This window comes from Brienomyrus brachyistius, chromosome 5 (genome assembly GCF_023856365.1).
Source record: "Brienomyrus brachyistius isolate T26 chromosome 5, BBRACH_0.4, whole genome shotgun sequence".
Lineage (NCBI taxonomy): Eukaryota > Metazoa > Chordata > Actinopteri > Osteoglossiformes > Mormyridae > Brienomyrus > Brienomyrus brachyistius.
Genome location: NC_064537.1, coordinates 36,389,594 through 36,401,797, shown reverse-complemented (window position 1 = coordinate 36,401,797; position 12,204 = coordinate 36,389,594). Strand labels below are relative to the sequence as shown.

Below are 12,204 nucleotides of genomic sequence, written 5' to 3'. Positions count from 1 at the left end.
AACCTTTAATATTAAATGAATATTAAATAATATGTCTAATCTCTTGTAAAACTATAGGTAAGATGCCATCAGGCACCTGCGATTTTATTTATTTTGAGCTTAGCTAGGCTTATTACCACATTAGCCTCAGTTATACATATATTGGTCAAAGACGATGCTGTGTTCATACTAAATGGCGGTAAGTTTCTCATGGTCTCTACTGTGAACACCCATGGAAAATAAACATTAAACTCATTTACTATATCAATTTCATTTTCGATTATAAGGCCCTTACTATCCTGCAAAATTAGTGATTTCAGCTTTTAGAGCTCTTTTGGAGTTAAAATATTGGAAGAAACTTTTATTGTCATCCTTAGCCTCCAATACTATTTTTCTTTCGACATTTCTCTTAGAGAGTCTAATGTTGTTTTTTAACTCAACCTGTAGACTTAGATACTCCTGCTTAGTTTTTAAATTATTAGTTATTTTCCATTTGTGAAAGAGAGCTCTTTTCATCCTGACTTTATTCTTAATTTCCTTAGTAAACCACCTTGTTTGTAGTTTCCTAGACTTAGTTTTGCTGGAAACAGGTATGAGGTCCTCTTGCACTTGCAACATCCATCCATCCATCCATTTTCCAAACCGCTTATCCTTCTGGGTCGCAGGGAGTCCGGAGCCTATCCCGGAAGCAATGGGCATGAGGCAGGGAACAACCCAGAATGGGGGGCCAGCCCATCGCAGGGCAGCACTTGCAACAATGTGCTTTTAAAAGATCCCCATTGCCTCTTCAACCGTTTTGCTAGTCCTGTAAAAAAATAAAGCATACCCTCTGTCAATTCTAAAGTTTTACATATCAGGATATAATAATCATCTGGTCTTAAAATGAAGTCAATACAACCTCAGATAAACAACACATGACATATTACATTGTGTGATTATTTATTTAATAAAAACTAAGCCAAAATGCAGAATTAGTGTGTGAAAAACTACACCCTTACTGCTTCCAGTGGAATTAAGAGGGTAAGTAACAGTAGGGGCTGCTAATCAAATGTACCTAATTAACTGATCATCAGCAATCGTGACCACCTCTATAAAAGCAGTAGTTTTGGCAGTTTGCTGGTCTGGAGCATTCAGGTGCGTGTTAATACAATACCAAGGAGGAAAGACAATAATGTAATGATCTTTTCCATCCAGTTTACAGCTTCTAGTTTCAGTCTCATACCATTAAAGTTAGTCTTCCTCACATTGTATATTTTTGTTTTGGACTTTGCCTTTTGGACACTAAAATTAACCCCAAATTTAATCATGTTGTGATCAGTACCGTCCAGTGCTTCTAAAACCTCTAATTTTCCAATCCTATCCTGGTTATTAGAGAAAACAAGATCAAGAAGGGCTTCTCCCCTAGTAGGGGTATTAACAAACTGAGTAAACAAACAATCCTGTATGAATTCCACCATCTCAAGTTCATTTACAGAAGAGCCAGAGACTGTGTCCGACTGAATCCCAGGTAAATTAAAATCACCCATAACCATGACATCATTTTTATTACTCATAATCCTGATATGATCATATAACATTCTGCTTTCCTCTGCAGCTACAGTAGGTGCTCTATAACAATCACCGACAATTAGGCCATTTGAGTTTTTAGCATCTAGTTTTACCCATACAGCTTCTGTACTTTTATTTTTATCAGTGAGCTCCCTTGCCTGCATGTTTTCTTTTATATATACTGCAATACCACCTCCCTTCTTGCCTATCCGATCTCTACAGAACAATGTGTAACCAATCATATCATATTCTTCTCCATCATTGTCACTCATTCATGTTTCTGTTATTCCTATAATGTCATAAGAGTCTCATGAAATTAAAGCCTCTAAATCATGAAAATCTTCAAAGAACTCATCTAGCTCCCTGTCATCTGGAGACGTCAACAAGCTGCTGAAAACAGCAGTCACGATGGTTTCGTTCTCTAGAGCGTTATTAAGAGGATCGAATAACAGTTCTACTTTTTGTCCTGGAGAAAGGGAGTCCAGAATTTGCAGCTATATATGGACAACAAAGAAAGAATGAAAGAAAGAAAGGTTTTATTTCAGGGTATCGCAGAAACCAAGAGTGCAACAGATTCTACGTTTTAAGACACTGGAACTCACTGTTGTGCCACTTGAGAGCCAGTTGCTCCTCGAGGTCACGAACCTTGACCATGAGTGAGTCCACTAACTTACATCGCTTGCAGACGAAGTTCGAATGGATGCAAACGTCCAGAAGGGAAAACATCTTGCAGACACAACACTGAGCTGGCCCCATAATTACCTCACTCACTATGACCCCGTCCTTTACTCCCAGCCCAGTATAGCGTATTTAACTTTTACTTGATTTAATTAATGTATAGTTAATATAATAAAATGCCAAGTACAATAAAACACTAAATTAAGACTTGTGTTAAAACAGAACTTTTTAAAGTATCTGATAGGGTCAGAGATAACAACCTTTGAAATTAAACTTTTAAATTAATCAAATTAACAATTACCTACCCGAGAATAACTTCCTACTGAATCACGTTTAACTAAAATAAAGCGAAGTTATTCTTGGGAGGCTGAAAAACCACAAAAAAACTCAAAGCAGGCTAACTGCTGGAGTGAGAAAAAAGTGGAAAATCTTATTTGATTCTTATTTATTTGTTTAGTTGAATGAAATATGCATACATTTTATGTTTTTTTTTTATATAAGTGACATGGTTCTTGTGAATTAACTGTTTTAGCACAGGGGTCTCGAAGTACAAGCCTGGTACAATCGTTAGACTGCATTGGCTAGCTAAACAAATTTGATCCACAACACAAAGCCAAGGTGCTTTGATGACAGGGGAGGGTGCAGGTCTCCATGAATCCACCAGCATCCTACCTTTGATGGATTTGTGAAACATGAATATGCAGATAGCATCCACATACTTTTGGTATCACTGCCTTTGGAAATAGAAGATAATGAATTAGAATTTCCACCCTTGCTCTCCCCAGGTGGGTCAGTGTGCTGCTCCTGTCAGACATCGTTTGCATTGATACTTGTTTCAGACTGGAAGCCTGAGGCTGACAGTACATGTTTTTGAGGAAAAAAATCATTTTAATGCAACTAGGACCTGTCCATGCAACTCCTTGGGTCTTTTACAAAACTGGAGTGTAAAAGCATATAGCCATGTTCATAAAAATTCTGTAAGATCACTTACACTACATTCTGAACTCTACAGTTCTATTTAAGATATTAAAAAGCATACAGACATGGTTTGTGTGTTAAGCATAATTCATCCAACCATAGCTGGAGAAAATGTAATGCAACAATGAATAGTTTATATTCAGAGCTAAACTGAATGAGGAACTCGATCAATGCTTTGTAGTATCAAAACATTTATTTTACTATACACTGTCTTAAGAGGTCTGATGCCAGCCTTTAAAACATGTAAAAACTGAAAACACATAAATGAAATGATTATACCTCATTGATCCCTGTGTGGAAATTCTCTTTCTACCTAACCCAGGGTGTCCAATCTTATCCGCAAAGGGCCAGTGTGTGTGCAGGTTTTTGGGGTAACTTGTAGGTCAGCTGTTAAAACTCAGTGTGAGGACTCTTCAGCCAAGCAGTTCTGTAATTAATAATCCAATTAGGGAGTTGCAGTGAAAACCCACAAATACACCGGCTCTTTGCGGATAATATTGAAACTCCTGACCTAACCCATCTTGCTCCCCATAGGTGAGACCAACCTTGGCAATAAATGGTTGCCACCTGTAGGAGCACCCAGAGGACTCCAGGTTAAGGGCTTTGCTCAAGGAACAGGCTGAGGTGGGGCTTGAACCAGCAACCTTCAAATCGCAGGGACAGAGGCGCCCGGTGTAGCGCGCCTTTGGGGGGGGGGGGTTATGTCATGACCCGGCTCGTCGGCTCTTCGTGTGTGCCACGCCCCCTGATTACCCGCGTGTGCTTCCCTGATTGTTTCCAGCCTTGTCTGATTACTTTGCTTAGTCTTGTCCTGTTTTAAGTCCTGGTCTTGCCTGTTACCCTTGTCCATCATTGTGGATTTGGTGTGGTGTGTGTTTCCAGATCCTGTCCTGTCCTGTCATAATAAACCCCAGTTTAGCCCTGATCCCTGCCTGCCTGCCTCTCCTTACCTGCCGACCCGCACGATCGCTGCTTCCCGCGAACACGATCGTGACAGTAAACAAATAATTTCAACTTATAAAGAAAACACTGTTTTGGAGAAAAGTTAGAAAGAATAATTCACTATGGATTTGATCGGGAAATGATGCCAATGAGTTGCACAAATGGACTGGAAACAGGAGGTTTATTGATGAGTTTACAGTGAGATGTGGTGGCCTGAACGATTTACCATCAGGGCTCAGCGAGGAGAGAAAGGCACAGCTCTGGATAATACAAGATTGGGGTCAACAAAGTAAGACAACATGACTTGTGCCAATGTTTTAGTTTCTTTAAGGGTTCTACAGCAGACCTGGACAAAAATCCTATAAATAATCACATACAACTGCTTTCATGGAACATGAAACTAATCATTAAAAAAATTGCCCCTGCTGAAAGTGAAGCTCTGATTTGACCCACATAGGGACCACTACCCAGGTCTGATATACAGGGATGAATAAATATCTCATTATGTTGTTCTGCTGCAGATACTAGTGAATACTGTTCTGACAGGCAAAACTGTGTGGTGATGGCACCTTGTTTGACGCTAGTGAATAATGTCATGCAACTTAATTTTAATTGGGGGACAGAGACTGCTTTTCCACTGCAGCAGGCACCATACTTTTTGGTATGGTTCTTTCAATAGCTTTCCTTTTCCAGTTGAGTACCTGTACCAAAAGTTACAGTACCCCAAATATCAATGCAGCTGGAGTACTTTGGTACTGCAGACCTTTGGAGTGGGACTTGCAAATGTGTTGTCATTTGCTTATGCAAATAGTCTGCCTCTCCTCTGAAACAATACAACTGCCATCTTGAGGAAAAGTTACAAGCTCAGAAAATGATAAACTAAATAAAAAAAAAATGTATGCATTGACAAATGAAGAGACCCAGGCTGGGTTTTGGGCGGGGGGTAATATAAAGTGTTTTGAAACAATGTAATGTAATTATGATGCCCGGCTCGTACGCTCCTCGTGTGTTTCCCTGATCGTCGCCAGCTGTGTCTAGTTATTTTGATCAGTCCTGTCTATTTGAGTCCTTGTCTTGCCAGAGTTGATTGTCCGTCATTGATGTTACCTGAGGTTCGTCGATGTCCGTGCTTCCTGGTTCCTGTTCCCCAATAAATCCCCAGTATTTCCCCGTACTTCGCTTGCTCGCCTGCTTTCTACCCGCTTACCTGCCCGTACGCCTTACCCGTATCCACGGATCGTAACAGTAATGCTATACAAATAAAACAGAATTGAACCGAAAACAATCTGGAAGGCATGACAAAAAATAAAAAAAATATTTGCTGCACGATTTTGGAAAAAATACTGCAATGTGATTACGTTGGGTAATCCCACGTGGGATATTTATGAAGACAAATAAAAGGATTTCAAAATACATTTTTCACAAACCTGTCAAAGAGTGACTTAAATAGTGGGGATGAAAATGATTATTTTTAAATAAACAAAATCTAGAAAAGGAACGAAAACTAAAACTGCAACGCTTGCTAAGTTTTGTTTCCTATAACAAAGTAAAGATATTTTAGTGACACCCCCCTGCTCTATAATGTCTGGATAGTATGAAGGTATGAAAAAAGCCTGACCTCAACCCAGCTGACTATCAGGGTCCTTGTGATTTGTGAATTGCACGTGCATAACATGTGATGTTGGTATTAATATCACACATCATCCAGCCCTAAATATATACCATATGGCTTCTTTTCAAATTCAGTACAAAATACCCTGCCTCGTGTTGACATCACTCAGTGCTGATACCAGTTTTTATACCAGTGGAAAACCAGTACCTTGAAGTTTTGTACTTTTGGTATGTTTTTGAAGTACCAAAAGTACAGTACTTGGTTGCAGTGGAAAAGCACCCTAACTGGTCATACGAAGCTGATGAACCTAGTTTACACGCGGTATAGTAGATGAATCTCTACAGCAACGTAACATTTAGTCCTAAACCTAGATGCCACTTCTATTGCTCCCCACAGTACCACAGTTAATGTTATGCAAAAAGCATTTATACACATTTTTATATTTAAAAGCACAGACATATATACCTTGCAAACTGAGAAGCTTGGAAGAAAAAAAAATAAACCTTCATACTTCTTGTTGTACACCATACAAGCCAGGGATCATAAAACCTACTGTGGCCTTGAAGGACACACAATAAAATATGCCAGTGCATAAGGACATCAATGAACTTGAACACCCACAGTTACAAAAAGTGTTACAATGAAAATCCCCCAACCTTTCTATGAAGTCTGGCCAGCAAGAGGATTCAAATTCACACAATATAAAACCCATTTTAAAATCTAAATATTTTGAAACTAGACGCTTGCAATTACTGCCACAATTCCAAGAACCATGGAAATTATTCTAAAGATTCCTGCTTTCATATTGCTTGTGGTGCGTTGTTGGACAAATATCGATCAATTAGAGTCAAGGCTCAGCTTGTTGTAGCTCCTCACATACCAATCGTAAATCAAATTTCCCAGACTGGGTCAAATGATGTGTGTGTCAATCTCATAACGGTCATGCATTCATTGTGAACGCAGTCTTTGTGGGAAAAAAATTAAGAACAGCTTCGCTTTTGGCAGCTTGACCAAGTGGTTTTATTGGAAAGAACAACAAAAAAGTAATAAACGGTGGTATAAGTGTCCAACTAGGGCAGAGCGAAGCAACTGACACGGAGAAGGAAAATACTGGAAGTAAGGATTTAAGAAAAAACCTCTGAAATAGGTTCATGACATTCAGAATCCGACTGATGGCTGAAAAATAACCACCTTTCGTTTGTGTCACACCAGCATGCAAGCCACTGGCTCATATGTTGACACACTGGAAAGGGGGAAAAAAAGATTCTCATTATGGACTAACAGACAATATGGAGCTTACATAGAATGCAGATTGTTCTACACATTTACCTCACAAATCTTTTTGAGACTGAACTATTTCACAGTTTGTGTAAATTTAAATAAAGGAGCTGGGTGAATATTATATTCCACTGTACCTGGAAAAGTTTTAAAGAAAAAAACGGGACTGCAGAGAGAAGGCTAGTCAGCCTTTGAATTTTCAACTCAGACTGAGTTACTTAAGACAAGCAGACACTGATATACAATAAAATATTAAATATTAACATAAATATTTACAGCAAAAATAAAACCTTTCTGAGCCCATGACTAAAAACAGTGCTTTCCAGTGAGAGTTGTGCGAGAAATTGATCTACTCATGCAGAACTCAACAAAAATCTCACACATCTATTCATTACAACAGCCAAAGTCTAAGCACCTGTCTTTACATTACTATCCCAACCGCACCACCTCCACCTCGAACAATCCATGTCAACAGCTAGACCCTTAAGATCTCCAGGCAGTTGTTGTAGCAGATGGCGATCCAGTCAGGCTGTGTGGAGGCCCACTGCACATTGTTAATTTCCCCTTCGGCAGTGTAGGCCAGGATAGGATCCTCGATAGCCCTTGGCATTTGCTGGATATCCCAGATCAAGGCCTGATGGTCATCAGCTGTGATGCAAAAGTTGTCCAAGTTATTACAGGACCAATAAAAAAATATGAAACAACCAGCAAACCTGTTCCATTTTAACAATGGTTGCTTCCCCTTTTCTCCACTTGAGGGAGTTCATCATGTGACATCTCATTAACATGTCACAAGGGAATCCATCGCTTGCAGAGAGAGAAGACAACTGGTTTGCAAATAAAATACCCTTGTCACTTCCATTTAACCAGACATTCGCCACAGGGTAGCAGCAAGCAAAAAAGCCTTGAGACTATTACCATGGAAACACAGAGGCCTTGTTATTGTACAGTTTTTTGAAAACTGACATGAGCCTAGCCAGACCTGTTTGGCTGTGTCCAAGTAGTTTTTATAATGAGTACTTGGAACTGAACTGGGTCCTTCCACTGGATCTTATACAAGCACACAAAAACTAAATTTAAGTTACATTTCATACTTTTACCCAATATTTTGGAATGTTAATATAATAATATTGAAATTTGAATGCTTATGCGGTGAATAATTAATTTAACTGCACTTGATACAAAAGCAAAATCAAGGCAAATGGCAGACTTCGGTCTGAACGTGAACCAAAGTAATGTAAACGCAAAACCACCCTTATCCCCCTCTCCCTCCCAGCCACAGTAATTTACCAAGGGGACCCAAATTCCCCCAGGTTGGTGATATTTACTGAAGAGGGCATCTCCACGACTGAACAAAATTTACTGAGGGTAAAAATTACTGAGTATCCCTAAGCTAGATTACAGAATTACGTATCTTGCCTTCACTTTAGTGTGGACTGAAATGCTCCTTTAACGACCAGAGACCAGACGAAGCATGATGTAGATAATGGGCAGCATGCAGACCCTCTCGCAGGTTCAGAAGTACCTTACCTGCTGTGCAGATGTGACAGGAGGAGTGCGGTGCCCATGCGATGCCGTTCACACAGGCACGGTGGTTGTTGAGCCGTGCTACGGGAGTGCAAGGGACCCGCACGTCTAAAATTACCACCTGGGGACAAACATCTTTTTAAGTACAACAGACCAGATACCAAGAAGCAGGGGGATGAAAATGGGTGGGAATGGGAATGGGGGGGAGCTACTGACCTCCATACCATCCATGGCCATGGTGGCCAGGTAGTTGGGGTCCTGTTTGTTCCAGCAGAGACGTAGCAGGGGGTGGTGCTGGGGGTCCTCATAAATGATGGTGCTGTGCTCAAGGTGTCTCAGGTCAAACATACGCACTGAGCCGTCGGCCCCCACCGAAGCAAACATATCCCTGCCACCGCCTGCCCGGCTGAAGGCAATGTCATACACCTACAGGAGCAGATACACAGAGACCACAATACGGCATACACACAAACGTCATTAACACTTATTCAACTTAATTCAATGGGACTGTTAACTGTCAGTTATGCGCTGCGCTCAATCTGGAAAGGATCCTTGCAGAGGTTTGCACGCTTTATATACATTTCTTAAAATTTTCATTGCCTGCTGATAACATGCATTACATGTTTTAAAAAGGTCATCAACTTGGAAGTATCATGCAAATTTTCTTCCGAAAAAAGTTTAGAAAACTAAAAATTGTAATGATTTCAAGCTGTCATTTCATGCAGATTTCAAAATATTTGTAAGGCTAAACAAAATAGATGAAAGGTCCCTATAGAAGACCGAGTTCCTGAAAGACTAGATACTTTGGTTTATCCTTGATTTTATACTTAAGCAGACGTTTTGACTGAAAATGGGCAAAAGTCCTACAAATCTCTCACCTCCTTGTCATGGGCAATTAGCTGAGTCTTCACATGACCAGACACCAGATTAACTCGGCCCAACACTTGACCAGTTTCCAGCCCCCAGATAGTGCAGGTAGTGTCAATACTTGAAGTGCCTGTAGGGTGGAAACCTAGCTCGTAAAGACCTACATTTCTACTGCACAAACTGCTGATGCAACACTTCATTTAAAATTCCAAAGAAACAGCTGAGTGTTTATTACCCAGAAGGTTGGGGTCAACCTCATTCCAGTCAAAGGATGTGAGTGGTGCACAAAAGTCAGAGTTCTTGTTGTTGTTGAGCAGGCACTCCAGACGGGTCTCTGTGTCACTCACCTGCAGACACAATGATTAGTTAAAGACCAAAACACATCAGGGAGGAGCTGGAGGGATGTGAGAAAGCCATTATCTCACCCTCCAGATGCGGAGGTAGTCACCACTGGTAGCCAGGAGATCCGGGTACACTCCCTTGGTGTCTGGGATCCACATGATCTTTGTGGTGGGGTAGGGGTGGTCAAATGTGTTCCTGCAGACAAACTCTGAGCTCTCCTCCTCCAAGCCCACCAGCTGCACCTGAAGACACGTCCAAGATCACAGCTGTTCCAATAGGACTACCCTCAGGCTCCACAGACTAGTTATTTTCATTGAATTGGTCAGTATATGAGAGTCACACTTCACATTTACAGGTATGCCTATTTAAGTGGTTGAACGTGCAGCATTTTCCTTTCGTCTCATTCTCCAGAACAGAGGCCACATAAGCTGCACTCGCAAAGCCTCCAGCATTGTGGAAGATGCCTCCCACCCCTCCCATGAACTCTTTGCCCTTCTGCCATCCAGCAAAAGCCTCCACAGCAACTGGTCCCGCTTCGCCAGACTGTGCACCAGTTTCTTCCCACCCACTGGCCCTCACACTTCGGAACACCACTCTGCCTCATGATGCCCACATCTGCTGAATTACCGTAAAATACTGTTTATAACCGTTTATGTCTGCTGCACTGCCACTTTAAGCATGGGCAGTATTTCCAGCACTAATTGCCCAGTGCTATGGAGTGTGCCTATTCATTGTGTCTCATGTGAAAGGTGACATTAGGTAGAAAGAACAGATATTAATCTTCCCTCTGTCTCCCATCCCCTTAAATTATTCATAATTGTACAGGAATCTTCTTTTTGCACCTTGAAAATTGTTTTAGCAGTGTCCTATCTGTCCTGCCACGAACGCTGCACTGTGGATTCATGAATTTTTTTTTATTTTATTTCACTCTGTACTGTACATGGCTGAGATGACAATAAAGCCTTACTTGATTTAGCAATGACTTGAGCTTTAAATTGTGTAAATGCTCATTATAACAATTACTACTGGGGAAAAAAATCATTTGTTGATTTACTTCACTAATTGTAGAGAAAACAGCAGCAGTAATGATAATTAGGTATTGCGTAAAACAATATCGTATTGATGGCACTATTGTTTGTTATACAGCACAAGAATATGAGGAAGACGAACTAAATCCAGACCATGTCACTTCTCAGCTGTCATATGTTCATACACACAGGATTTCATCGCACGGTACATCAGTTTCGAAAAATGTTAGTCAAAGAATAAAATGTGCGTATTTGAAATACTTTGGACGACTTTTCGCACCTAATGCAAGAATTGTCCATACTTTATTTGAAAATTGGCACGATTTAAAAAAAAAAACGCACCTACACGAAACTTTTATTGTTCATGTGGTCGAACTAGCTAATTAAGCTTAAACAGCATGTGCATGAAGCGGTATATGGGACAGATGGATAAGGAATGATATTAAGTTCATAAGGTCATATTGCACCGAAATCTATGACGGTAATGACCGGTGCCTTAAGGAAGCAGGCAGTGAGCCTTCCTCCCGAAGCTTGTCTTGCAGGCATACATCAAGCACAGGACAACGGCGGCGGAGGCAGGACGCTCACCTTGTTGTTGTACTCCTCCACGAAGCTGCCCAGCGCCAGGCGGAACCGCTTGTCCGGCCGGACGCTCCAGTTCATGGCGTACACCGTCCATGGCGCCTCGTACTTGTAGATCTCCTTTCTCTTCCCGTGGAGCGACATGCTGGGAGTAGCCGGGAAGCTCGACCCTTAAAACCGCGCACAGACTGCCGTAGCGGATCCGCAAAGCCCCCTTACTACCCCCCACCCCTGCAAACAGCACCGGGCTTGAACAAAAGGCTAACGGCGGCTAAGCAGAGCCAGTCAGCGAGCCACCCCGGCCGCCCAGCAAATGGCGACGGGGAGGGACAGCAGGGCAAAGAGAAAAGCCCCAGAAGATGCGATTTGGCTTGTTTGCGGAGAGATGGTTCGGAATCCTGCTCGGGTACTTAGGGGCAGCCAGCGAGAGCCGCAATAACCGGGCGAAGCTGCAGGATCCAAGATCCAGGGCGAAACGGCAGTAGCTCGGCTAGCAATCCGCAGACCCGTGCTTTATAATCATTTATAATTCAGATAATATTATTATCCACCGACAGATGTATCGCCTCGGCCCAGTTTGAGCTTGCCTCCCCAGTGTCTCCGGACTCAGTCGAAGAAGCTCCAGGTTAATGTTTTATCGACGCACGGTTCTTTTTTTCATTAGCTGTTTAAATAGATCCGGTCGATTAAATTATGAGGGTTAAATAGATAAAATCCCCAAGCATGTATATAGTACTGTAGGTAGCAGACGTGTAAAGCAAGTGTTCGATCAAACAAGATTCAACAACAACAAAAAAAGAAAGGAGGAAAAAAACGGACAGGTTGCCGGAAAGTGGTATGTAA

At 41.4% G+C, this 12,204-nt stretch overlaps 1 protein-coding gene across 1 annotated transcript; it reads right to left on the bottom strand.

The window, feature by feature from the left end:
* Nucleotides 1-6,733: 6,733 nt before the first annotated feature.
* dcaf7 (ddb1 and cul4 associated factor 7) lies at nt 6,734-12,171 on the bottom strand. Its single transcript, XM_049012888.1, has 7 exons — nt 11,368-12,171; nt 9,835-9,993; nt 9,645-9,756; nt 9,421-9,539; nt 8,759-8,968; nt 8,546-8,663; nt 6,734-7,663 (listed from the first exon to the last, which is right to left on the bottom strand). Exons 1-7 carry the CDS (start codon nt 11,503-11,505, stop codon nt 7,491-7,493), a joined length of 1,029 nt encoding a protein of 342 aa, XP_048868845.1. The 5' UTR covers nt 11,506-12,171; the 3' UTR covers nt 6,734-7,490.
* Between the last annotated feature and the right edge of the window lie 33 nt (nt 12,172-12,204).

Bases quoted from the DNA above. Each gene is read 5' to 3' on its own strand.
- dcaf7 (XM_049012888.1), bottom strand. From the start codon at position 11,505: ATGTCGCTCCACGGGAAGAGAAAGGAGATCTACAAGTACGAGGCGCCA. The intron at 9,757-9,834 runs GTGAGATAATGG...TTGTGTCTGCAG, and splicing joins ACTACCTCCGCATCTGGAGG to GTGAGTGACACAGAGACCCG. The intron at 8,664-8,758 runs GTCAGTAGCTCC...GTTTGTCCCCAG, and splicing joins TGGCCATGGATGGTATGGAG to GTGGTAATTTTAGACGTGCG.